Source organism: Solanum stenotomum, chromosome 2, assembly GCF_019186545.1.
Source record: "Solanum stenotomum isolate F172 chromosome 2, ASM1918654v1, whole genome shotgun sequence".
Lineage (NCBI taxonomy): Eukaryota > Viridiplantae > Streptophyta > Magnoliopsida > Solanales > Solanaceae > Solanum > Solanum stenotomum.
In genome coordinates, this window is record NC_064283.1 from 58,284,877 (window position 1) to 58,312,868 (window position 27,992).

General features: G+C 34.5%; 2 protein-coding genes across 3 annotated transcripts; one reads left to right on the top strand and one right to left on the bottom strand.

Annotated features, from left to right (window-relative positions):
* Positions 1–7,075: 7,075 nt before the first annotated feature.
* LOC125854642 (translation factor GUF1 homolog, chloroplastic) lies at positions 7,076–21,627 on the top strand. Its single transcript, XM_049534230.1, has 22 exons — positions 7,076–7,456; positions 8,342–8,518; positions 9,610–9,696; positions 10,896–10,952; positions 11,132–11,197; positions 12,034–12,096; positions 12,471–12,515; positions 12,671–12,771; positions 13,074–13,170; positions 13,885–13,956; positions 14,474–14,628; positions 14,718–14,775; positions 15,187–15,267; positions 15,370–15,456; positions 15,694–15,765; positions 15,864–15,998; positions 16,323–16,396; positions 17,877–17,964; positions 18,516–18,593; positions 19,647–19,722; positions 19,882–19,922; positions 21,254–21,627. The coding sequence occupies exons 1-22, from the start codon at positions 7,214–7,216 to the stop codon at positions 21,347–21,349; spliced, it is 2,049 nt and encodes a 682-aa protein (XP_049390187.1). The 5' UTR covers positions 7,076–7,213; the 3' UTR covers positions 21,350–21,627.
* Positions 21,628–22,911: 1,284 nt separating this feature from the next.
* Positions 22,912–27,602, bottom strand: LOC125854553 (pentatricopeptide repeat-containing protein At4g31850, chloroplastic). 2 transcript variants are annotated; one of them, XM_049534138.1, is made up of 3 exons: positions 27,221–27,602; positions 23,843–27,109; positions 22,912–23,246 (listed from the first exon to the last, which is right to left on the bottom strand). In XM_049534138.1, the coding sequence occupies exons 1-2, from the start codon at positions 27,420–27,422 to the stop codon at positions 23,916–23,918; spliced, it is 3,396 nt and encodes a 1,131-aa protein (XP_049390095.1). In that variant the 5' UTR covers positions 27,423–27,602; the 3' UTR covers positions 22,912–23,246; positions 23,843–23,915. The 2 variants fall into 2 exon arrangements, with proteins under 2 accessions (XP_049390095.1, XP_049390094.1); XM_049534137.1 differs by having other exon boundaries at positions 23,843–27,602.
* Between the last annotated feature and the right edge of the window lie 390 nt (positions 27,603–27,992).

Below are 27,992 nucleotides of genomic sequence, written 5' to 3' on the forward strand. Positions count from 1 at the left end.
ACTTTTAATACAAGTTTAATTCATTTTGCAGTTTATTGGTTGATTTGTTACGATTGGATTACTTGTTTAATTCATTATTGATACAAATTTTATTCAGTTTACTAATCATAGAATGTTCTTTCGTTTGCTACATTTTGTATTCATGTTTAATTCTCTTTTAATTCAACTTTAATATATGTGTAATACATATTTAATTCAAGTTTAAGTCATTTTGCAGTTTGTTATGTCTCTTTATTTGTTATAAAGATGACATCATATCTTCAAATCTAACTTTCTCATGTGAATTCACCTTTAGAAATGAGGAGGTATGGGGCACAAATATGACATCATATCTTCATTTATTCAAACTTTCATATCTTCAAACATTCATATCTTCATATATTCAAATATGCATATCTTCAAATCTTCATATATACAAATATTCAAATCTTCAAATTTTCATCAGGTATGAATACAATTATTTATATAACCTTCATTAGAATGAAAATCGTCGACAACGCCAAAGTAACAAATAAAAAACTAATCGACTTCTTCTATAAACTAAGCAGCCCCAATTCTTCAATTTCTGAAAATTTCCCCAACTTTTCTATAGATCTTTTGCCTTTGATAAAAGCCTAACTTTTTTTTTATAATATTGAAAAATCATAGATAGAGGAGGTACAGGGAGAAAAAGAAAGAAAGAAAAGCATAGAGAGAGAGGGGGTGCAGAGATGCTGCAGGGCCAGGGAGGAAAATAAAAAAATAGCGAGAGATAGAAAAAAAGGGAGAAAGAGCGCAAGAGAAAATAATAGATCTAATAAAATAAGTATACATAATATTATTATATATTGCTATAAATGGTAATAATTAAAAAATATGTTTAAAAATAGTAATTATTAATTAAAAGGGACTTATTCAAGTAATTAATCCTTTTAAGTTTTTAAGCTTTTTAGCCTGTGATATAAAAGATTCATAACATTTCATTCGATGATCATAGACAAATTAAAAGCTAGACAAATTTTTTTTAGGGAAAAATAAAGAGGCTTTGAGAGCTTACATTTGTGAGAGTTGGGGCTAAAACAAATTGATTAACTATTGAGTGCAAGCTCGTAAATAAACGATGGACAATTCAGATGCACTTAAAGTCAACTATAACTAAAAGATATGTCGATCTTACTCTTGCCCCCAACAAATCTTTGTCGGTAAACATTTCCAATTTATATGACCTAATTGTTTTTTCTCTTTGAAAAATCCTCTAGTATTGAAAGAAAGCTCACCGCCACTCCCTTTATAGTCTAGATTAGTAATGCTTATTGATATCAATTTGAAATTGTCTTAATACATAATTTTCTTCTGAAAGTAGGGCTGGCAAGGGGATGGGGACGAGGACGGGGACGGGGACTGTGGGACGGAACGAAGGGGGACGGGACGGGACCGGGGACGCCTTGGCCGGAATTCGACCGGGATCGGGATTGGGGGGACCGAGATTGGCGGGACAAAAATACGTCCCATCCCGTCCCACTATATATACGGGATGGGACGGGGTTTGGCGGGACGGGACGTGGGATTTTTATTTTTTTATATGTTTATTTATTTGTATTGAAGTTATATGTTATTGAATAACATTTTTAGTTTATTTGAATTTCAATAACATTTTTAGCTAATAAAAAATTTTAAGTTTTCAAATTTCAAATTTCAAGTTTCAAGTTTCAAGTTTCAAGTTTCAAGTTTCAAGTTTCAAATTTCAAATTTCAAATTTGAGAAGTTCAAATTGGTATCTTAAATATTTTAAAGTAATTTAAACTTGAAATTTCAAATGTCAAATTTCAATTTTTAAATTAAGTATTTTAAAGTTAGTTTAGTATATATGTAAATATGTATGTATATATTAAAATTAAAATGCAAGACAATAGTTGTATAAAAAAGACTTGAATAAAGCCTTCAAATTTATTCAATAAAATGTAATTGCAACTTAGAACTTAGAAGTTACAATTTATAAATATTAGTGGAGTAACTAATCTACGCAACCACCTTCTAGGAAGGGTTCTGTTTCAATTAGTTCTCGGATGTAATCTAATATTTGTATTCTCCTTTTAAAATTCAATTCTAATTTTCGCATCATATTGACGGTAACATCCTCCGGTGTTGGCAAACTTGCTAGAAACTCTTGTGACTCTAATTCATCATCACTAGATCCAATTACCGCATTAATCCAAGCTTCTTTTTTGGAACTTAACTTTGGCAAATTATAATTCCTCCTCTTGGCGTTGACCCAGTCTCTAAATAAAATTGATGTTTCCAAACTTTTTTCCGCCAATGAATGTCTATGATCGCCAAGTTGAAACCTTGCTGCACTAAAAGCAGCCTCCGATGCAACTGATGAAGCTTGAATATCTAGAACATCACGAACCATTTTGCTCAAAATTGGAAATGCAACGCTCCGCCTCCTCCACCATGCTAATAATTCTTCATTGTCATCTTTGTCTTCCACTGTTTCTAAAGATTGATTAAGATATTCTTCAAAATCATCACAATTAGTAGAATTAAGACCAAGAAAACCTCGCATATAACTTGAAATTCGAGCTTTACTCTGAGGATTAGAAGTTTGACCAACTTCTCCTTGGGTATTTCCTGTAGTTCTATATTTTTTTCATACAAAAATTTTGCTTCTACTTTTATGCTAGACTTACACATTTCACAAGTTGGAATTTCTTCCGGAAAAATTTCTAAAGTATCATAAAAAGTGTCAACAAGTCCCTGCACACCTCGTAATTTATAGTCTGGATGAAGTAAAGAGGCAATTAAATAAATTTGAGAAATAGGAAAAAATATTTTTAAAATTTTTCAATTTTTTTGTATTTAGAAAATTGAATTGAAATAGCACAAATATTTATTAATACTGATGAAATAATAGGATAATAAATTCCAGAAAACATGGTTGTAGCATTATAAAAAAGTCTTAAAAATTCTAATAGTTCATTAGTTTCTTCCCAATCTTCTTCATAAATTCTATCTAATGGGTCAACATTATGAGCATTAAACACCATTTGTACGATTCCTTTATATTCGTAAGCAACTGAAAGCATTTCGTAAAAAGAATTCCACCTTGTTTTAATATGTCTTGAAATTTTTCTTGATGACAAATCACATAGTACACAGTGCTCATTAAATTCCCTAATTCTAGCAGCTCTATGAGCATAAAAAATCCAGGCAACAATATATTCAATTTTCATACAACCACAATCAAATAATGAAATACCATCTTGTACAACTAAATTAATACATGTGCAACACATCTAACATGAAAAGCATTAACATCAATTGGACATATATAATCTAACTTTTAACATACTAGCAGCGTTTGTATTAGTAGATGCATTATCTAATGCGACAAACATTACTTTATCTATACGCATGTAATAATCTAGAACACTCAAAATATTTGAAGCTAGTATGCACCTGTTTTTTTCTCTACACATTTTTTGTAACTTAAGATTCTTTTTTGCAAATTTCAGTTATGATCAATCTAATGTGTTGTAATAGTTAAATAATCATGTCCATTAACACTACGACCCATGTCCGAAGTTATAGACACTCTACAATCTAATATGCTAAATATACAACGAAGATATTGACAATGTTTACCTTGATATACAAAAACATCAGATTTAACAGTATTTCTTGAAAAACCTCTATAAGAAGGATTATAAGTTTGTTGAATATATTCAATAAAACCGGGATGTGAAGGAANTTCACAAATTCTATCTAATGGGTCAGCATTATGAGCATTAAACACCATTTGTACGAGTCCTTTATATTCGTAAGTAACTGAAAGCATTTCGTAGAAAGAATTCCACCTTGTTTTAATATGTCTTGGAATTTTTCTTGATGACAAATCACATAGTACACATTGCTCATTAAATTCCCTAATTCTAGCAGCTCTATGAGCATAAAAAATCCAGGCAACAACATATTCAATTTTCATACAACCACAATCAAATAATGAAATACCATCTTGTACAACTAAATTTAATACATGTGCAACACATCTAACATGAAAAGCATTAACATCAATTGGACATATATAATCTAACTTTTAACATACTAGCAGCGTTTGTATTAGTAGATGCATTATCTAATGCGACAAACATTACTTTATCTATACGCATGTAATAATCTAGAACACTCAAAATATTTGAAGCTAGTATGCACCTGTTTTTTTCTCTACACATTTTTTGTAACTTAAGATTCTTTTTTGCAAATTTCAGTTATGATCAATCTAATGTGTTGTAATAGTTAAATAATCATGTCCATTAACACTACGACCCATGTCCGAAGTTATAGACACTCTACAATCTAATATGCTAAATATACAACGAAGATATTGACAATGTTTACCTTGATATACAAAAACATCAGATTTAACAGTATTTCTTGAAAAACCTCTATAAGAAGGATTATAAGTTTGTTGAATATATTCAATAAAACCGGGATGTGAAGGAAAACTATAAGGCAAACCACAAACAGAAACCATTTTAGCTAAATTTTTGCGATCTCTTTCCTTATTATATTTAGGTTGTGTTAGTGGACCACCGGGGTTAGAAGGATCTAATGTTCCTTGAACCATGTTAAAAGCTCATACCGATTCATTAACATTAATATCAAAATCATTAACTGAAATTCCTTTTTTTCTATCGGCTAATGCTTTAGCTTCTTTATATTGAATCGGCACACAAGATAACAAATGTTTATTTAAACCCCCCGTCCCACCTTGATCTCCACCTTGCTTATGTTTAAAAGGTTACGTACACTTATTACAAATAACAATAGAGTTTTCCTTATCTAAAGTCATAAATTGCCACACAACAGAAGTTTTAGGGCATTGATACTTCACCTTCTCCCTTGTAGGAGGTATAAGGGGTGGGCGTCCACAATTTTGCTCCGTTGAATTTGTATTTTCATTTGGAACTTCTGTCACCAGACTAGTAGATGTATCTTCTAATTCCTCTTCTCCCGAACCAACTTCTACTTCTTCACCTGAATTTTCATCAAGATAAGGATTAATATCACCATAAATTCGTTGTAAAATTTCATGATCGAGTTGAACATTTGAATCAATATCATAAGAAGTATCATCAACATAAGTAGAATCATTTGTATTAAATCTAACTCTAGACATTGATTTAGAAGAAGTACCACTACATTTACTCTTATTTTTTTCCTTACTTCTTTTTTTATTAAAATTAAATAATTTACTAATGCCACTTGGTTCTTTCTCTTTTCCTTTACGGGTATCTTTTTTTGCTAGAACTTATATTTAATTATATGTAAAGTGTAATATAAAAATAATAATAACACAAAAATTAATGACGAAAAATAAAATATAAATATTATGAAACGAATGTACCAAACGTCTGCGTTAATAGCAAACGTTATAACCGATTCTTGAAGCTTGTAGTTTGTTGTAACTTGTAATTTGGAACTCCAATACTTGATAGCAAATATGAGAATTATATATATTATGATATAATATGAAATTTTAGAATTGAAATATATGTATTATGATATAATATGAGACTTAAATAGAATAAAAAATTGAGACTTAAGATTGAGAGGATATAGAAAATAGATGAGAGAATAGATGATTTTGTAAGAAATAATAAGGGATAGAGGGGTATTTATAATATTAAAANTCCTCTTCTCCCGAACAAACTTATACTTCTTCACCTGAATTTTCATCAAGATAAGGATTAATATCACCATAAATTTGTTGTAAAATTTCATGATCGAGTTGAGCATTTGAATCAATATCATAAGAAGTATCATCAACATAAGTAGAATCATTTGTATTAAATCTAACTCTAGACATTGATTTAGAAGAAGTACCACCACATTTACTCTTATTTTTTTCCGTAAAACTTCTTTTATTAAAATTAAATAATTTACTAATGCCACTTGGTTCTTTCTCTTTTCCTTTACCGGTATTTTTTTTGCTAGAACTCATATTTAATTATATGTAAAGTGTAATATAAAAATAATCATACCACATAATTTAATGAGGAAAAATAAAATATAAATATCATGAAACGATTGTACCAAACGTCTGCGTTAATAGCAGACGTTATAATCGATTCTTGAAGCTTGTGGTTTGTTGTAACTTGTAATTTGGAACTCCAATACTTGATAGCAAATATGGGAATTATAATATGATATAATATGAAAATTTAGAATTGAAATATATGTATTATGAAATAATATGAGACTTAAATGGAATAAAAAATTGAGACTTAAGATTAAAAGGATATAAAAAATAGATGAGAGAATAGATGATTTTGTAAGAAATAATAAGGGATAGAGGGGTATTTATAATATTAAAAATGAGTTAAAGTGTATTTATAATAACTTGAGGGTTTAAATTAAAGTATTAAAAGTAGGGGGTGTTGGGGAAGTGAAAAAGGTGAATAAATTCGTCAGGGGCCCACTAGCCGTTGCCCCAACGGTCCCCAACGGATATAATTCAAAAAAAAAATAAAAAAAATAGGAGATCCCGTGAAACTGGCCTGCTCAGCGAGGCCGGGTCGACCGGGACCAAAGGGTGAACGGCCCCTAACCGGTCCCCTATCCCGAAGTCCCTCCAACCCGCGAGAATAGACGGGACCTGATCCGGCGAGCCGGTTCTCGAACCGGTTGCGATCCCGATCGGGCCGACCCGGTCCCCCTGCCGGCCCTATCTGAAAGTAGTCACTAATATTTACATTAAATTAAATTACTCAAGATATAATGCGAAAAAATATTCTTCGGGGTGGCCCAATGGTTTGGGCTTGGGACTTCCATATTGAAGCTCTCAACTTCGAAACTCCTTGCCAGCGAAAGCAAGGGTTTTGCCTTCTGGGTCGAGCTCATCGCATCGGGCTTGCCTAGTGTGGGTTACCTCTCCTATGTGATTTGTGAGTTATTGCATAGGAGTAGGGGTTTTACCCTGTGCGCACCCAAATGGTAATGCCTGCGGATTTTTCTTGTGATAAAAAAAATATCGCGAAATAATTTATATACCGGGATTATTATAATTTTGATACTATTAATAATGCATAGGGAGAAAAACCGGCAAATTCAATTAACCACCCCAAATGTTTTCCTTGCCTAATCGTTTCATCTTGTGGCTGAAAAAAAAACTGGAAAGACAAGAAGATATATAGCAAATTGCACCAAATTCTATCAGTTGCGCCATTCGAAAATGGCGACTGCCAATTTTTGCCGCCCCAAATTCATTCATCATTATCATCATCAGCACCAGAATTGCTTTAACCTTCCTACGAATCTCTACTTCAGTAACCACTTGAAAAGCAAACGCAGCGATGGAGCTCAGTCCGTACGACGGCGGCGGCAGCGGTGGCGTAGTAGCTTGCGTGTGCATTGCCAAGCAGCTGCAACTGACATCGAGGCTACAGCTCGCGCCGGCAAAGACCGTCTGTTGAAGGTCTCATTTTCGCATTTTTTGTTTTTGAGTTTAATAAGTTCTATGCACTGAAGTTTAAGTATTTACATAATCAGCTCATTTATTAAGTAATTGTAAGTAAACCTTGTTGATATTGATTACAATAACAACGTAACCAGTGAAATTCTATAGGTGGAGTATGAGGATTGTAGAGTGTATACTGCCGGTTCAAGTAACACATGTCAAAGCAGATTTAAAACGAGAAAATAGAAGATAAACGTGAATTGATTATGTGAAAAAAATAGTTAATAACCTTTCATTGATACGGTAAAAACTTAAATATTTACAAAATTTGCTCACTTATTTGAAAAATTATAGGTAAATTTCTTGATAAACATTACTAGATTGTCTGATAAACTTACTTATAGCACCCAAAGGTGTGACTTAGTGCTCAATAAAGTAGGCTGAGAACCATGAGGTCATCTCAGGTTCAAATTCTAGCAGGGACAAAAATACTCAGTGATTTTTTCTTATTAGTCTTAGACTTGGTGCACAAAGTTATTGGTACTTGTTGCTGGTGGGAACTGATAAATATCCCGTGGAATTAGTCGAGGTGAGCGCAAGCTGGCCTGTACACCAGGGTTATAAAAAAATAGCAACTAACTTGCTATCACATGTTAAAAAAGTGTAAGAGGGACAGGTATAAAAAGTACTTTACTCAGTCAGCTCACTTATTGTGTAACTATAAGTACAGATAAATCTCTTGATGAACTGATAGATTATTTGTTAAAAATGGTAACTAATCTGCTATCATAGGATAAAATTTATTGATTGTGTAAACACTAGTCTATCTAACTTAAGTCCATTGTTTTGTGATATTTCATTTGGTTAGATGAATTGGCATTTGCTGTATTTGTACGTATGTAGGTACCGATATCGAATATAAGGAATTTCTCAATAATAGCACATATTGATCATGGGAAATCGACGTTGGCAGATAAGTTGCTGCAAATGACGGGAACTGTAGAGAGCCGAGACATGAAGGAACAGTTTCTAGATAATATGGATTTGGAGAGAGAGAGAGGCATCACTATCAAATTGCAGGTGCGTTGTAATTATCCAGAACCCCAACAAGGAAAAAAAATATTTTACTTAGTGTCAATGTGAGCTTTGAGTAAGATTTCTGGTAGAGTTGATAGTTTGTTTGATTCCAACAGTATTTATGAAGATAGGGACAAGAACACATTTCAGATTTCTAATTTATGTTGTGTGATAATGTATATAGTACTACTACTAGAACCTAGAAACTGATGCTTGTTGACAGTAAAATGCAAGCTGTAGTCTTTCATTGCTATTTACAGGATGTCAGTGTGATAGAAGAATTCTTTCCTTTGATGAGCAATCGTCTCATATATGGGGGCTTCTAGGATAAGAGCAAGTTGTTATTTTTAGAACCTTCCTCTTTTAAATATCGGGCAAATTATAAAAGAATGGACTATTTCTCTACTTTTAAGTTCTCTATTAGTGGAAGGACCACTTGTTTTGACGAAGTTTCTGGCATATTGCATGAAGGCAACCTTATATTCTCATTTCCCTCCAATAATCTTATGTGTAATAGTAGGCTTAACAGAATGCTTCAAAAGGTAGAAGGATTGGGGTCCGAGCAACATAGAATGCCATAAATAATTAGCTATGAAGGAATAGTCACAAGCGTGGGAACAATAGTAGGAGATACATAGGAGTTTTCCGTAACCATGAACTTACATGAGGGATCTACATTAAGCGCATGCTTGTTTGGCTAGTTATGAATGAGCAATATACATGATAAAGTTCCATGGTATATGCTATTTGTGGCGATGTTGTGTTAATTGACGAAAATAGAAAGAATGTCAACAAAAAGTTTGAATTATATGTTCTTGAAACCTTTCTTTGTCTCAGTGTTGATCATTCTATCTGCAGTCCGTGTTTATTTACCTCATTTGCCTTATATCTTGTTATTTTGCTGTCATTTATTCTTTCCACCCTGCTTCATTTACATTTCTTTTGATCCGAGGGTCTATCGGAAACAACCTCTCTACCCACAAAGGTAGTGGTAAGGTTTGCATACATCTTACCCTCTCCAGACCCCATCTGTAGGATTACTTTGGATATGTTGTAATGCAAACAAAGTAAATTCATGTAGCTTTTTGTTGCAGGCTGCTCGAATGCGTTTCATTTATGAAAATGAGCCATATTGCCTTAATCTGATTGACACTCCAGGTCATGTAGATTTCTCGTATGAGGTATGTGGCAGATATGGTTTTAACATGAAAGTGTTGTGCTAATCCTCAATTTTACAGTATACCAACCATCCTAATTTTATAAGGTATAAACTCTGTATGCATATGGTTTTTGTTTCATGGTTCATATTCCAGGATAGGTGGGTTACTGAGCAAGATGTTAATTTTGTCAAAACAACAACGAATTTGTGTTGCTCCTGTAACAATATAACTGAAAAAATTTCCTATATATATGAAGTGATTGCATCATCATCTTAAATTGAAGACTTCATATACCAAAGCTGAACCTGGTCATAACTTGAGCAATCTCATTTCTTATCTAATTAGAATCTAACAACATCATTTGGTTTGTGTGGTGAATAGCTCATCAAGGATTCAAATTGTAAGTTGCTTTCACCATGACATATGCCACTTATTTGTGGTTGTTATTGTTAATTTGGCCGTTCGAAATGATTCAACCAAAGCAAAAGAGATTGGAGAAGTTATTTGTTGATCTTGAAGGAGGTTGGAGATCAACAATTTTACTTGAGCATTTATCTAATACTTCCGCTGTTCTAATTTATGTGGCATACTCCCTTTTCACCTGTTCCAATAGAAATAATGTTAAGTTTTTTTCATTTACCCTTAACGAGATGATTTATAGCCGTAAAAATGTCTAACTTGTTTTAGATCATAAGTTTCAAAAGTCTCCTTCTTTCTTAAACTCGATGCCTAGTCAAAAACTGCCACATAAATTGGTACGGAGGGAATATAACATACCATGTTAGGCACGTCCATGCATGGTTCATTTAGATCGATATATTTCTGATCTTTTCATAAAACTTCTTTTTGGAGTTGGGTGGTAGGGGGGTAATCAAGTGTAGGGAATAATCTAGTGAGATCAGTTCCAAATATATGTGGGGACCCAACTGTAAATTACCCTACTCCTTAGCGATTCTTATAATTTGGCTTTGGGAAATGTTGACCATTAAAATGTAAATAATGCATTTTCACTTAAAACTTGCTCTGTCTTCTAGTGACTAGCGAGCTTTCATCTAGCCTAGTGGAATCACCCAATATGCTATAAATTAGCAGACTAAATTCACCAAAATGCACAATGCATTTGTAGTGTGCCCCAAAGGTGGTTGATGTGTGGAATTATCTCCTGTGAAGCACAAAACAGATTTCCATTTGATGCCATATTAATTCTTCACTAATATCAGGTGTCTCGGTCTCTTGCTGCCTGTGAAGGTGCATTGCTTGTAGTTGATGCGTCCCAGGTTTAAAAACACTTGCCTCCTCTATATTTTTGAATATATTCACACCATGCACGATGATTCTAAGTTGCAGTTCTAATTAGTTGCTATAGTTAAAGTACATGAACTGCTCTATTTCATTTTATACAGTAAATTGAGTTCTTTGCAGTGACCAATTCTGAAGTTGAGTTCTTATGTTATAGGGAGTAGAGGCGCAAACCCTGGCTAATGTGTATTTAGCATTGGAAAACAATCTTGAGATCATCCCGGTAAGTTGGTGGAATGCTAATGTGTATCATTGGTATATCATGACTTATATTCCAAGCACATAACTATATCAGATGTTTCAATTGTGGCAAATATCAGCCGATTTCTGGTGTTACAAGATTTACTTATTATTGATGGTTTCTAGCAATTCATGATTAATAGTTTTAAATTGGCTAAGTTTGTGTTTTCAAAACTATTGAAAGTCAACAGCATTGATTAAGTTATATATTTAAATGTGTCTGCATTCACTGCTTGTTTAAATTAATTGAATTTGAGTAGAGAATCTTACGAAGATTATTCCGTAGGACATACAGTATTTAAGAATATACTGTATCCAATTGTAGGAATTAAATTACTTACCTTATTATATGTATACTAAGCCGTCTTATATAAGAAGCCCCTCTTGTCTACCATCAACAACCAATTTTTTTAAGAGTTCTTTCTCTTTTCTTTACTCTCCTTTTAATGTCATCTGAACTTTTAACAAGTAAAGACCTAGGTAGCTTCGGTTTAAGGGTTCCCAAAGGGTGTTTGGGAATGCTACACTTTCTGTGCAAGGGTCTCACAAGAGGTTTATAATGTCCTTGGCCACTCAATCCTCCATTGCATTGAGGTTTTGGGTTGGATGCACTGATTATTTCAAAGCTATGAGTCACTAGTTTGTTAATTTTCTAAATGTGCTCTAGATCATGGTAGGGATGCAGGAGCATCTTTGCTCTAGTCATTTCTTATTCATCATGAATCCCCAGTTCTTTTTTCATTGTTATCTTCAAATCATGTCGTTTCTTACTTATTTAGTTATTTATTTATTTACAAGAATGATTATTCTTCTCCTCAGGTTTTGAACAAGATTGATCTTCCAGGAGCTGATCCAGCTCGTGTTTGTCAAGAGATAGAAGAGGTTGGTTTGTTGATATAAATACAGTTCAGAACTTTCTGTCTGTTACTATAGTTATAGATACTATTTGTGGTACCACTATAATTGTCTGCACCACTAAATCACTATGCTATGGCTAAGATTCCTGCTACCCCTCTGGTTGTCATTCTCAATATTACTAATGCTATTATGACTAGTATTATTTGCTCTATATTTCTTGCAAATTTTCTCCAAGGTTAGATGACCACTATAATGCCTTAATTGATAATTTATGCTTTTCCATGCTCTGCTGTCAATGGTTTGCCGTATAGCTGTCAGGATATGATTGAAGGAAAAAGATACTTGACGCTTCTGTAACTTCACAATTAACCATAGAATCAACTCATCTTGTTGTATAGATTGTTGGCCTGGATTGTAGCAATGCCATATACACCTCAGCAAAGGTAATTTCTTTGATAACACTCATTTCCCATTCTTTCTGTTCAAGAATACATGGCAGATTCGACGTTTGATCAAAGAGAAGAAAAGTTGAAGTAGTGGTTGAATTAGTAGCCTTACTACAACTTGCGGAATTTGATATGTGTTTTCTCCTCATTAGGAAGGAATAGGTATTACTGAAATTCTAAACGCGATTGTTCAGAGGATTCCACCTCCACATGATACTGCCGAAAGGCCTCTGAGGGCTCTTATATTTGACAGGTATATCTGATTGATAGCCCTTTGAATATATTAGCGTTATTTCACTACTATTTTCAGATATTTGAAAGATTATGCATGGAAATACTCATAGATTATGAATCTTGCAGTTGCAATACCCAATGTTAAATACTGGATATTAATCTCAATATTACTGATGTTATCTACTATTTACTTTGGAAGATGTTACCCATATTTGCAAGCGAAATACTAACGTTGTGAATGTTATTAACAGCTGCTAGCATGTATTGATTAAAAGCTTGGAGTAACACATCATAACTAACTGAATTTGTTTCCCTTTGCAGTTACTATGATCCATATCGGGGCGTTATTGTCTATTTTCGAATCATTGATGGGACTATTAAGAAAGGTGACAGAGTGCTTTTTATGGCCAGTGGGAAGGTATGGTTTCTTAATACATACTTTACCTTTTCTTTTGTACCAGGTGGTCATTAGGAAAATCATCACCTAACATTCTGTGATATATTTGCTGATGCTATGTGCTCCACTGTTGAGAATAATAGTCTGACTTATTGTTCGAAAAGAAAGACCTTATTTGCTACCCAAGGAATATGTAAGGCAAGAACAGTTTGTAGGTAGTCAACAACTAATGCCTATGTGTGTGAAAAAGTAATCCTTTAGAGTTCATAAGTTTTTTTTTTTTCCATACAATTAGGGGTTCAATGCTATAACTCCTAATGTGTGTTAAAAGAAATCTTGTACAAGAAAAGTTCCCATAGAGTTAGTAGTTCATTCTAGAACCTTCAAATCTTCAATAACTCCTTGGATCTGATAAATATCAATGACCTCCTGATGTCTTAAAGAATCAGACATACTCTGAGATACAACCTTACTGATGGAAAACTATTCCTATGTTAATCTTCTTCTTTTTTTCTTCTACTTTCTGATTAGGATCTATGTGTTAAATTTTGAAGGCATCTTGTTCTGGAGTGCTATATCAATCTCTACTTAGATACTCTTTTCTTATCTACAAGGATTTTTTTTATTTCTTTACCAATGACCTTCTCAATTTTCTGAACTCTTATGTTTTCTTTTATTTGGTTGATGGATAGATCACATTATCTGTTGGCTTATTCTCAACTACAACAAATGCAGGATTATTATGCTGATGAATTAGGAGTTTTATCGCCCAACCAGTTGCAAGTTGATCAATTATACGCTGGAGAGGTAAAACATCTTATCTGACTAATTTAATTCTACCACCTCTCTTCTTATTTATCAGGAAAAAATCTACCTCTTGTCTAAAGCATAATAAGCAATATGTACCACTTCTACATTTAGAGTTCCCAGGCTGCTACAACCTTGAAAACCAAGATAGATAGATTTGATTCTACAGTTAATTATTGAGAAATCATGCTCAACAGTGACAATAATCACTAGGTAATTTCTTCCCATCTATCTAAGTCTCGATGGCCAAAGTTACTCGGTACCTTTGCTGGTGGGGGTCAGGTGCTCGGTGTAATAATCAAGGTTCCACATGGTGGCTCAGACACCACCATTGTAAAAAAATAATTGATAAATCAATGCGTCGAAGTATTGCAAATCATTGAAAAATGAAAAAGAAACTAATAATTGATTTGACAAACAATAACAAATCATGATAGGGTACCTTCAAATCTTCGTTTTAAATAGGTCAATTTTCTTTAAATGATGGGATTGTAAGATTTTCAGTTTATCATTTCAGGTGGGCTTTCTTTCAGCTTCCATAAGATCCGTAGCTGATGCTAGGGTGGGTGACACTATAACACACTTCCAGAGAAAAGCAGAACAATCACTACCGGGATACAAGGAGGCTACTCCAATGGTTTTTTGTGGCTTGTTCCCTGTTGATGCCGACCAGTATATTTCTATTTATAAACTTTATTATTTAATATATGTATGAATTCAAATAGATTTTCCCCTATAAACGGTTGTCAACATTCCTGCAGGTTTAGTGAGCTTCGCGATGCGTTGGAGAAATTGCAACTTAATGATGCTGCATTAAAGGTAAACAAATTTTTGACTTGCAATATAAATTCTGACAGTTTCTGTTGTGTTCCTGAACTTTCTCGCAGCAATGCTTTTGAAAACTTGTGAAGCGTTATTTTTGTTGTCAGTGTTCATAATCTTGTGCATCATGTGTCCTTTGTTTTACTCTGGCTTTTATGATATATTCCCTATGTTTCAAATTATATTGGAAATGTTGGTTATGTTCAGATATATGCATTCACAGCAGTCGACCCCATTATGATCCTTTGTCAAATATTGTTTAATAAATTTTGCAGATTTATGCATATTCTTGTGTACTAACCATTTTATCTTCCTTTTTTACTTATAACAATTGTTATGGATATTTTTCATCAACTTGGAAGTTGCAAATTTGTGTAAGATTTTTCTCTCGTAATTCCAAATTTGCAGTTTGAGCCAGAGACTTCAAGTGCTATGGGTTTTGGATTTCGATGTGGGTTTTTGGGTCTTCTTCACATGGAAATTGTTCAGGTCAGAATAATGTTTGTGTTAACTTCTCTGTTAGTAACTTGGCTATGTTTTACCTTGATGTCTGTGCTTCTCATGTGCTCTGATAATCTTTTGTTTCACCAGGAAAGGCTCGAGCGCGAGTACAATTTGTCTCTAATAACTACAGCCCCAAGTGTCGTTTACCGAGTCAATTGCATAGATGGTGATACCGTAACATCTCTTGCCCTGTACTCAAAATTTTTATTCCGAGTTGTGCCTCTTTGTTCCAATGAAATTGTCAGAGCTTAGCTCTAAATGTTGACTTTTTTCAGAGTATTATAAATGGTTCATCTTCTAAGTTTTTCATCCTTTGAAGCAGTATATGTTCATGTTCCAATATTGCTACTTTGTATGGGAGACTGTCTTTTGATGTTATGTTTATATATGCATGCATCTGATCTGATCCAGGTTGAGTGTTCAAATCCATCTTTGCTTCCTGAACCTGGAAAAAGACGGTCAATTGAAGAGCCATTTGTTAAGGTTGCTCTCTGAATTCGTGACTCTTCTCTAATTTTTCTTTTGTATGCGGTCTCACTTCTAACTAGTTGGGCATCTGCTTGTGATTCTTCTCCACACAGATTGAGTTGCTCACTCCAAAAGAATATATTGGTGCTATTATGGAACTTGCTCAAGATCGACGAGGAATATTCAAAGAGATGAAATATATTACCGAGAATAGAGCATCAATCATATATGAATTGCCACTTGCTGAGGTACTATTTTGTAATTAGCTAACCAGTGCTCTGATCTAGCGCCCTTGTATATTGTAAAAGGGGGAGGGTACAAAACATACATGTCCAAAAGGATGTAAAATTTGGGTGCTGTCATCTTGCTCACTAGTTGTTTTGGTACTTAACAATTTATGTTGTGTATTCATTTTTTAAGGATTCCATGTTGAATTTTGTTTCCTTTTTATTTTTTATTTTTTTTAATCATGGAATAATTTCATTTTTCTTTTGCTTTTATGTAAGAACATGTATGAATGTTGGGCTGGGTCTTTCTTTGTCCGGTTATGATGTGTCAATTTTCTTCATCAGATGGTTGGAGATTTCTTTGATCAGCTAAAGTCAAGAAGCAAAGGTTATGCAAGCATGGAATACAACTTCATTGGGTAAGTCAACATAATATGCAATGTCAAGTCTATCTATGATGATTTTGATCTCCTAATAATCTGGAACTTACACCCGCTTTTAAATATTAACTCCATGTCTTGTTTTCACTTTTAAGTTCTTTGTAAACAGAGTGAAGTCATGCTTCTATCACTATTGAATTGTTTCGGGTAACAAGCATTCAGTTGATTTGTTAATTTTTTTCCAAGGTTAAAGACAAATTTGTATCCACATTTCTTTTGTACCTATCCACTCTCTCTTATATATGAGGAATAGGAGAAGTTCACATGATAAAGGAGAACATTATGAAATCTAAAAAGGGCAGCCCGGTGCACTAAGCTCTCGCTATGTGTGGGGTGCGGGGAAGGGCGGACCACAAGAGTCTATTATATGCAGTCTAACCCTGTGTTTCTGCAAGAGGCTGTTTCCACAGCTCAAATCCGTGACCTCCAGGTCACATGGCAACAACTTTACTAGTTACACCAAGGCCTCCCTTCAAACGTTATGAAATCTCTTTCCACATAAAATCAGCCAATTGTTATTTTTTGTTATTCCATGAAAAAAATTGGTCTTGCTGCAGAAAGAAGATCCCTATTGTTATTCCATCAAAAAATTGTAAAAAGTTTATTGGTAGTTAGGTATTCTAGTTGGGAGTTTTTCACTGTCCATGGCATAATAGGTTGGAAGCAACAGATGCAATCTAGTTGTATTTACTATTTTTTTGGTATCACGACTTTGACTTCAACATTCTAAACCTTACAGTTATACAGTGGGTCAAAGACCTTTTGTGGGTGTGTTTGGCTAGAAAATGTTTCTTGGAAAACAAGTTGGTTTCTTACTTATTTTCTAGTGTTTGGTAAGTAAGCAAAAAATTGTTATCTCAAGAGTATTTATATGTAATCTAGCAAAAAAGTAGGGGTAGGAGGGGGTGGCGGGGTGGGATGGTCAAGGGGTAGGGGTTGGTGGCGTTGGGTGGGCGGGAGGATACAATAAACATAGAAAGTCACTTATAGAACTTGTTTTCCCTACTTCCATTAAGGAAGTCATTTTCCTCATTTTTAAGGAACTTCTTTTCCTTGAGAAAATGTTTTCCAACATTTTTGTCCAACTAAACATGGGAAAATAAGAAAACTTTTTCCAGAAAATGTTTTCTTCCCTACCAAACACACCCAGTGTGTCTTCGCATTAAAATTATGAACTCTTTTACATGTGACCTTCGTGGTATGTCTATCTAAAGAGAGCTCACACTATTTCTGCTACATGTGTCAAAGGCACACATTTAGCTTGATATTCTGAATCAGGTATACTTTTGGTTTTTTTGTTCCTGAGTGCTCACTGTTAAGTTTAACATTTAGCTTGATTTACTACTAAATTAGTTGGAATATCTGGATGCATAAAAAGATCTTTTCATGGATCCTCAAAGATTATTGCTGTTTAATTCATGACTTGCTAATGAGATATCCACTCTATTGTGCCTGCCAGGTATACAGAAAGTGATTTGATAAAGCTTGATATTCTCATTAATGGTGATCGTGTTGAACCCTTGGCAACAATCGTACATAAAGACAAGGTAAGGAAGGACCTTGTAACATGTGTTTGTGCTTAAAACAGAATGCAAATTCATGTAAAAGAAATGGAACTACTTAAAGTTCTTCTGGTGCACTTTTCCTTGACAGTAGAGACAGACTTGAAGCTTTTTCTCATGGAAATGATGTAAAAACTAAATTCATCCAATGTCAGCTACAGTTTACTGCACTTAACTCGGAAGAACTTCACATGCATGCCTCATGAATATAGGTTAACAAAATATAACTTTTATCTTCCACGTAGCATTCACTAGGTACCTGAAAATAGACTGGCAGGCAATTGTTTATTGATTTTTCTGTTCTTAGTTATTGATGGAATCCAAGTCATTTCCTCCTATAATTTTTTTGACTGTTTATTAAAATCTTCAACCTTTGTACAAAAATAAAAACGATTAGTCATTGAGTCTACAGTTTGCAGGTATCTTGACTTTCTACTTTATTTACCAATCTGAAATTATTCCATCTTATTTGAGACAAATATTATCTTGGCACATATATGATGTAACATTTGCTTTCTCTCTCTTTTTTTTTTCAGGCATATTCTGTGGGAAGGGCTTTAACCCAAAAGCTAAAAGAACTAATACCCAGACAAATGTTTAAAGTACCAATCCAGGTAGAACATCTCTTTTCTTAGTTGATCATCTTTTTTATTTTTGTGATAATGGAAATTAAGAGTTTTCATATTTCACATTGTTTTTTTCATTCGAAGAGGAAGCGATTTTTGCATTTATTCTTGGTAGTTTCTCATTCAAATGATACATATTGTTAGTACATCATTGCTATGCTTTTCGTGCTTTGATTCTTCTTAAGGAAATAGCCTTAGTTACTTTGGTTAGGTTCCTACTACTGTCAAATGTGAATTGAGTTAGTTATTGATTTCATGTTGCCCTTTCCTGGTTGTTTCATAAAGTATTTAAGTGAATTCTAGGAGTAGTGTATCATCAGTTAGTATGAGTCTCACTCTAAAGTAGTGCGTCATTGTTTGGTACATATTTCACATCAATCTGATTTCATGGGTGTCTTCATCTTTTTAGTGAAGGGTTTTGCATAGGCTACACACTTTTTTCTTTTCGTTTTCTTTTTCTTTTCTATTTTGAGCTTTACGCTGAATTTTCCTATGCCTAGGAAGAGTGCTTTTATTGATGATTGAATGTACTATACATTTGAAATAGTTATTTATCTTGTGAGAGATTTAAATTTAAGTTGATGCAATGTTTCATCTTTTGCTCCCACCAACTAGTCACTTTCTTCCTCTCCGCTCCCTGTTTTATTCCGTCATTTAGAGAGGAGTCAAAATTATCTCTTAATGTGAGTGCTGCATTGTTTTTTCAGACTTATATATTACTTTTTGTGTTACGAAGGATATATGCTTGTTTGAACGTGTACTCTCAGAAAGCATAAGATTATTCATGGAGACTTTTGTATGAGCAGCACTCAGCAGACTTTTTAAAAAGAGACGTCATGTGCTATAAATAAACCAAAACATATTCTCAATGACCTAAAAATGTGCACGTTATTGAGCAAAGCTATTAGTAATTTTAAACAACGTGCTATTATGTGTTTAAGTATCTCGATAACATAGATGCAAGGTGAAGCAATGTTGTAGTGAATGCTATTCCCTGTCATAGCTTATTAGTTTTATTGAATGCTTAATTTGTCATGACAGGCAACCATTGGCTCAAAAGTTATTGCCAGCGAGGCCATATCTGCTATCAGGAAGGATGTTCTCGCCAAGTGCTATGGTAAGATTACAAGATGATATTAACAGTATGATATACATATTGAAATCCCTTGTAAGAATTTTCATTCTGCTGCTGATGATTATCTAGAATTTATGATGTTTACATTGACATGTGTATGTTCTCTTAGTTTTTTTTTACATTCCATCTTTGTTCATGTAGGTGGTGACATCTCAAGAAAAAAGAAACTGCTCAAGAAACAGGTACCCTGCACCCCTGTTCCCTGAAACAAATACCTTATGGGATATCCTTGTTAATTACAATTACTCGTAGTGCATGGTTAGACTGTATTTCTTAAATATTCGCTTGTGCTGTTATTAGGTTCATGCTTACCTATGCAAAGAAAATCAAATTATTTACAACAAGATGTTCTTCCCATTTTGTTAGTTGTACTATACGTTTAGGTTTGTTATACCTACCCATAACTAGAAATCATGTGGCATCTTTTGGAGTTAAGTATTATACCCAAGGAGCAACACTTGTAGAGAATGGCCTTAAATTACAGATGTTGAAGGATTGAGAGCCTATCAACTGTTGCTTTTAGTTTTTTCTATGCGATTGACGATTCAATTTTAAGTGATTTCCGCTTCAGACCATAGTATCTGGCAAGTCCCTTTCTGTTTCTGGATATTCAGATCAATCCTAGGGCATATTCCAGCATCTATAAAGTTGACTAGGTCCTACTTCTCTTTTTTCCTCCATTTTTTATTTTTATTTTTAACGGTTCTCCCTTCTGCCTTCTGGTGCTACATCATCTTTTAGCTTGTGTTTCTCTTCTTATTTTTTTTTTAGCAAATCTTGGAAACGTAGTATAGTCTGAATCCAGTACCTAGCCTGGTCATGTATCCAGTTGCTATTGGGCATTCAGTTCTGATCTATTCCATTAGTTACTTGAGAATCTTTAATTTGGAGGGAAGAGTTGATTTTCGCGGTGCAAGAGTACTTGTCAACATGTTATATTGATCACTCTTCCCTTATCTGTTACTCCTACCATTTCAATTCAAGTATCTTACTTCCCCTTTTAGTCCTTTTTAAAAGAAATATCTCATTTTATGCTTGGTAACTCTCTAATTCCTTCATTCTACATCGCATGTTTAAAAATCACAAGATTCAAAGAACATTTTGGCACATTACACACATTTAGTTTAAAACCACAAGATTCAATATTCTCCATTCTTTACTTAAATTTCGTGTCTACTCAAACTGTGACACTCAAATTGAAAAGGAGGAAGTAATATATATGAGACCATAATCCAAGCTTACTTTTCAATATTTTGCTTGTGAAATTGTTGCAGTTTAACTATGGTTATGTACTCGTATCACTTCTTATGGCGATTCTGTTTACTTGATGGTGGTATCGTTTTTATTTCTGTATTTCCTTTTTCAAACTGCTTTGAAATGTTCTTTTTAATTTGATGGTCTTTCGGAAATAGTCTATCTCTATGAGGTAGGGGTAAGGTCTGCGTACACACTACCCTTCCAGACCCGCTAGTTGTATGTAAACTGGGGCTGATTTGCTGTATCTTTTCATCAGGCTGAAGGAAAGAAAAGGATGAAAGCCATTGGTAAAGTTGATGTACCACAGGAAGCATTCATGGCTGTATTAAAACTTGAAAAAGAGGTCTTATAATTCATTTTGTGATTTTTGACGTACATCCTACCCTTGTCAGACCCCACTGAGTTTGCGGGTAAAATGCAGTAAAGAAAGTGGGGACTATATTGATTCTGATATAAATATCATGTGAATAGCTGTATGACTTGGGATTTTATATATTTTTTGAGTTTTTTGCATTATGTCACACACAGCATTACAGTGAATGAATAGCTAATTCAGATTGAGAAGTTCCTATTTTAGTGATATTGTATATAAAGGAACAATTGTCTTTTCTTAATTACAGTTGATTTTTTAATAGAAAGTCTGATCACAAACAATTCATTATGCTTGCAGACTGCAGTAGTTATGGTGGAATTATTTTTTATGCGGTATTTGGTGTATTAAAAATAACATATATTACATAATTTCTAAAAAAAAATATACTCTCCACAAATACGAGGGAAAAAATGTGAAAAATGTTTTGAGGGATAATTGATGACTTTAATCATATTAATGCATGTATTAATACTCCTTGCATTGCTAATAACATAGTTTTCAATGTATTAGTAGTATACATACTGCAATATCAAATAGAGTACACAAAGTTAATACATGTATTATTTTTTCTATTGCATCCTATCAAACGATCCCTTAATGTATGACGTCCTTTTAAAAAATTGCACTCTATTCTTTATTTTTCAATGATTTGCCCTCTCAATAGAGAGTGAAAAGAAATTAATCTAAAAACTGAGTCTATTAAGAGTTAATATCTTCATTAGAGAAATTTAAATAATACGTTTACTACTCAAGCTAATTTAATTTAAATAGAATTAGCATAATAGGTTTCGAAGCTGAAACTGGCAATCGGTGTTAATCAACACAAAGTGGTAAGAAAAGTGATTTTTTTAGTTGATATTAATATAATTAGGTGATTAGTTTTTTTTTTATTATTTAAAAAAAGTGGTTTTTATGTAATGAAAAACAAAAATAATGACAATATTTTGTTCTACATCCATATTTATAGCAACAAGACACTATAATTGAAAGGCAAAAACAAAAACTAAGAATAAATCTAATATAATGACACTGTTTGACATAAAAACCATTGCAAGCTCAATCAGTCAGGTGTTGAGTTAAGATCGATTTGTGGAATTAAACAAATGACGAGATTACATATAAACCCTCATCACGTAAGATTACACGTTATTGTTTTGCCGGTGAACCCTTGGATGCAATTGTTAAGACCTTCCTGTCTTACTTAAAAAGGTTACACATTGTACATTGTAGAAGAGCTTCACATCTAACATCACGTTTCAACTCTAAACACTTTGTTTGGATGGTTGTTACGTTTCGTTTCATAATGTATCATATTATACAGTTTATACTATATTATCTTGATGAATACTACAACATCTGGAGAGATAGTATCGTTTTCCGTAGTTACACAATGCCACACACGTGAGCAATTTGAAGGACAAATCTATATGAAAAGTAGGGTATGTAGACCTTACCCCTACCTTATGGAGATAGAGAGACTGTTTTCAAAAAACCCTCGGCTCAAGTATCACATAACAAAGCAGTGTAAATAATGAATTAAAACATTTCTTGGTAAGTTGAATAACAAATCAAAACTTTAGAAAGAGTTTTGCCTCAACTATGGTTGAATTATCTACAGATATAGGCACCATGTATTCACCAAGCATAAGAGATATGCTACACTTATTGCTAAGACTGCCACACTCATTCTTACAAGATGCACAGGTATAAACCTACAATAACCAAATATTAACACTTTATATAGACAACGTTTTCGGATTTATAGAGCACCTTACAAATGAAATCCAAAGCCTTTGAGGTTCAGCCGCGCCCCAAGAACCTTGCTGACACATCTACGAGCTCCAAATAGTAAACGTCCAATCAGCAGAGGTAATCCCTGCAGAAAAGAAACAAGAAGTTAAGGTTAAGACAACGTTCAGCCAAGTTAACTATCAGCATTGACAAGATAATAACGTCTAGCTTGGACGCATTGATGTTCTGAGAATGGAAAAGGGAACAAGCAAATTTTCTTTCTTATATTTTTGGTGATAAATTTGAGAGCAGGGGATGACAGAGGCAGATCCAAGATTTACGATTTATGTGTTCAACCTTTAAGGTTCTTATCGTTGAACCCATTGTATTTTTGAAATCATGGGTTCAACAACAACAAGAAACCCAGTGTTAGTTCCATAAGGAGGGTCTAGGGAGGGTAGAGTGTACGCAAACCTTACCCCTACCTTGAGGAGGTAGAGAGGCTGTTTCTGGAAGACCCTCAGCTCGAGTAATGAGCATCAGAGTACATTGGGTTTTTTGTTGAACCCAGTACCAATATCTGGATCCGCCTCTGGGGTACGTGATGATTTAAGGAGCAAGAAAATATAGCAACTATGTCTTGAAAAACGTTTTTGCTTAGCATGTTTCGAATATTCAGAAAGTGCAGAAATGATTTACATTCTCCAGCAAGTTCCCTGGAGTGGTGGAATGAGTATATACCTTAGCAGCCTCAACGCAGAGTTTAGGAACTCGCTCTCACAAGCTTCACTTGAAGAACCTTAAATGTCCGCCGTTAATTAGGTAGTTGAGCAAAAGTACCACTATTTGGGCTACAACCCCCGACCATCATCTTCTCATAAATGGCATATGCACCGTCTGGATCACCAGACTTGCTGTACCCTCTAATAAGAGCATTATAAGTAAAAACATCGGGTTCAAGACCGAGTTGCTGAAGTTCTTCATACATCCTTCCAGCCTCCTCCAACATTCCAACAATCCCAAGATTGAATATCAAGGTATTATAGGTATAAAGATTCGGGGTGATTCCTCTGCTTTTCATCTCATCAAGAAGATGCAGCGCTTCCTTCATTTTACCGGATTTCCCAAGACCGTTGATCATAAGGTTGTAAGAAATCAAATCAGGATCAAGACCAGCTAATTTCAGTTCCTCAAAGTAGTGCAAAGCATCATCCACCTTCCTGGCAGAGCATAGACAATCTACAAGAATGGTGTACGTCTTTAAATCGGGTCTAACTCCTTCTTTATTCATTCTGTTAAAAAGATCACATGCAGCTTTCAGATCACCGGCTTTCCCAAACCCATTTATGAGAATGTTGTAGATAGCGGAATTCGGCCTGCATCCGTACTCCGCCATTTCCTCAAAAAAGTCCTTTGCTTTGTCGAAATTTTTAACTTTCAAAAGCCCATCTATGAGAGGACCATATGTACAAGGAGTAGGTGTAAACCCTAAACTTACAAGATCATAGTAAAAATCCATTGCTCTCTCTACTTTATTAGACTTCACCAAACCAGAAATGAGAATATTGTAAGTTATCGCGATCGGCATACATCCTCTGTGGAGCATCTCCTCATACAGCTCAAAAAGTTCATCAACCTTCCCAGACTTTCCAAGTTCATCAAGAAACAAATTATAGGTATAAACATCTGGGGCACAACCGGCGACATTTTTCATCTCCTTGAAAAGATGCCACGCCAATTCTTTAAGATTAACATTCAGAAGTCCTTCAACCAAGGGATAATATGATCTTAGTGTTGGACGAATACCAAATGTGTTCTTGAATTTAACAAAAAGATCATGAGCATCAAGGGCTTTTTTTTGCTTGCAAAGGACTCTAATAACAGGCACTATTATTAAGTCACTTCTGCAAATATGATACGATGCCAGTTTTTCCGCAAAAGAAATGGAATGATCTAATTCAGCTTCACCCAAAACACCTTCCATCAGTTGCAGCCAAAAGGATCTATCTGACCTGTTCAAAGCCTGGTTAACAAATCCGTCCACAATCTTAACAGCATCCTCAACTAAACCGTCTTTCACAAGAATAGGTAGAAGAGCATATACAGTTACACAGTCAGGATACATTTTCTTCTTCATCTGATGGAATAGCAAAAATGCTTCGGGTACCCTTTTTTCTTTAGCCAACCCAAAGATTACAGTGTTATAACTGAAAACATCTGGAAAGCAATTTGGTCCTGTCATTTGATAAAGCAACGCCAAGGCGGTATCAACCTCACCATTCTTGCAAAGACTATCTAAAAGTGTATTGTAAGTGATTGTGTTAGGAGCACACCCGTGAAGAGCCATGCTATCAAGTAACTCATAGGCCTCTCGAATCTTCCCCTCTTTTCCTAATCCAGCCAGTAAAGTGTTGTAGGTCACAACAGTAGGAGTCAGTTTCATATCCTTCAATCTGTAAAACATTGCCCACGCGTCACTAGCCCGACCATCCTTATAAAGTATGTCGATCAATGAATTGACTACAATTACATCAGGATCACAACCACTTTCTATCATCTCAGAGAGTAATTTAATGGCTTCATCAACTTTCCCTGCATTACTATAGCATTTCATCATCATGTTGTAGGTGATAGAATTTGGAACATATCCACTCTCTCTAATTCCATCAAATATCCTTTTCGCCTCTCCAAGCCTTCCTGTTTCTGCTACACTGTACAAAGATGCATTGCAAGCAACAACGTTAGGCACGATTCCATGAGCTTTCATCTTCTCAAATGTTTCAAGGGCTTTATCAGGCTCACCTGATTTTCCATAGTAGTCAATAAACAGGATATACGTGTAAGCTGTAACCTCAACTCCAAGAGATTCCATGCTATCAAACAGCTCCAATGCTTCATTAACTCTCTTCTTTCTTAGCAGGCCCCTAATCAATGAATTATAAGTATGAAGATTCGGTAAGATCCCTTTTTCCTTCATTACATCTAATGTAGCAAATGCTTCACTAACCTTACCTACTTTGCACAAAGCATCAACAAGTATGGTAAAAGAGACGACATCCGCTTTATAACCATCAGCCTCCATCCTGTCCAAGAAGTCCCTTACAGAGTCCAAGTCACCACGATCACTAAGCCTATCTAGCAAAGTGATGTAAGTCACTCGATCAGGTTTTTGGCACCCATCTTTCATCTTGAAAAAGACTTCTTTAGCAATATCTAGCTTGCCAGCAATGCAAAGAGAATCAATGAGGACTGTGTAAGTAACAACATCTGGAGCACAACCTTCATCATCCATTCTCTTTAATACGGCACAAGCATCATCGATCTTTCCAGCCCTTCCAAGCACTCTAATGCAAATGGTAAAAGTATAAATATTCGGTCTTAATCCCAGACCTTCCATCTCGCTTAACAATCTCATGACTGTTTCAGTATCCCTTCTTTTACCACACGCAACCATTAGTGCAGAGTATGTTTTAAGACTAGGCTTAAGCTTTTCCGAAATCATCCTTCTATAAACCTTTAAAGCTTCCTGCCAAAACCCTGCTTGAAGAATCAAATGAATCAACCCGTTGTACGAGTAAGCATTCAACACAAACCCTGCTTTCTTCATCCTTTCAAGAGCAAACGGAGCTTCCCGTATCCCTCCCCTTATATGAAGACCCTTGAATATAATCAAATAAGTATCCAAACTCCTATATATTATCTGTTTTTGCATCAAATCAAACACTACGGCCATATCATTAATCCTCTCAAGAACCCTCAAATACTCCAACATGTAATTACATGTCTCTGTAGTATGCACAACCCTAGGCATCTCCGCTACAGATTTAAACAAAGCTAAAGCTTCAGTTGGTTCCGAAATCGACCTCAAGTTCCTCAATATTCCCTCAGCAGATATGCCATTTCTAGGTTTTCCATTTACCAACACAACATCATTGGAACATTTCATAACAAAACTTGAAGTAACCACATATTTTTTCCTAATTTTATTACAATTCAACACAGACCCACCTGGGAAAAAATTCAAGTTCCTTGCCAACACATCATTGGAACATTTCATAAAAAATGTTGAAGCACCCACATGTTTTTTCCTACTTTTATCACAATTCACCGCAGACCCACCTGGGAAAAAATTCAAGTTCCCAGCCAACACAACATCATTGGAACATTTCATCACAAATCTTGAAGAACCCACATGTGTTTTCCTAATTTTATCACAATTCAACCACCCATTACCACTAGTAGATTGTCTAGTCTCAGTAACAGATACACAATTGAAATTATTGCAGCAACTTGCTGAGGAGCTAAGTACAATCACACCCATGGAAAAAAGAAAGTAAATTTATATGCAAAAACTTACATGAACACAATCTGAACAAGTTCTGCATAAGAAATGTATAATGATGAGGCAAAAAGATTACTTTTCGGGTGATTATGGAGTTGGGACTGAAGTAAACATGTGGGTTGGAATTTTGAGTGAGGATGAGGAAGACGTGGATATGTTAGAGCAATTTGTGGGATAAAATTTTAGTGCATTTTGCTTGGATTTAGGAAAATAAGGGGGAAAAGTGAAAAAAGGAAAGTTTTTTTTTCTTTTCGAGGAGCTCGATTAAATTCAAATCTATATTTCAGGTCCGTTAGGGGTGACGCTATGTAATGACCTGGTCGGTCATTTTTAGAATGTTTCGTGAATTTACCATTTTGCCCTCCTAATAATGACCCCAAGTTGTTTTTAATTGATTTCAAACCTTGAGTATTAAGTTGTGAATTTTTGTGAGTATTAAGTTTGAAAAGTTAAAGCTGGTAAAAAGTGATTTTCAGTGTCTTTTGGAGTTTTGAGTATCGGAATGGAATTTCGTCGATTTTATCAGTTTTGAAATGGGGAATTTGGTCT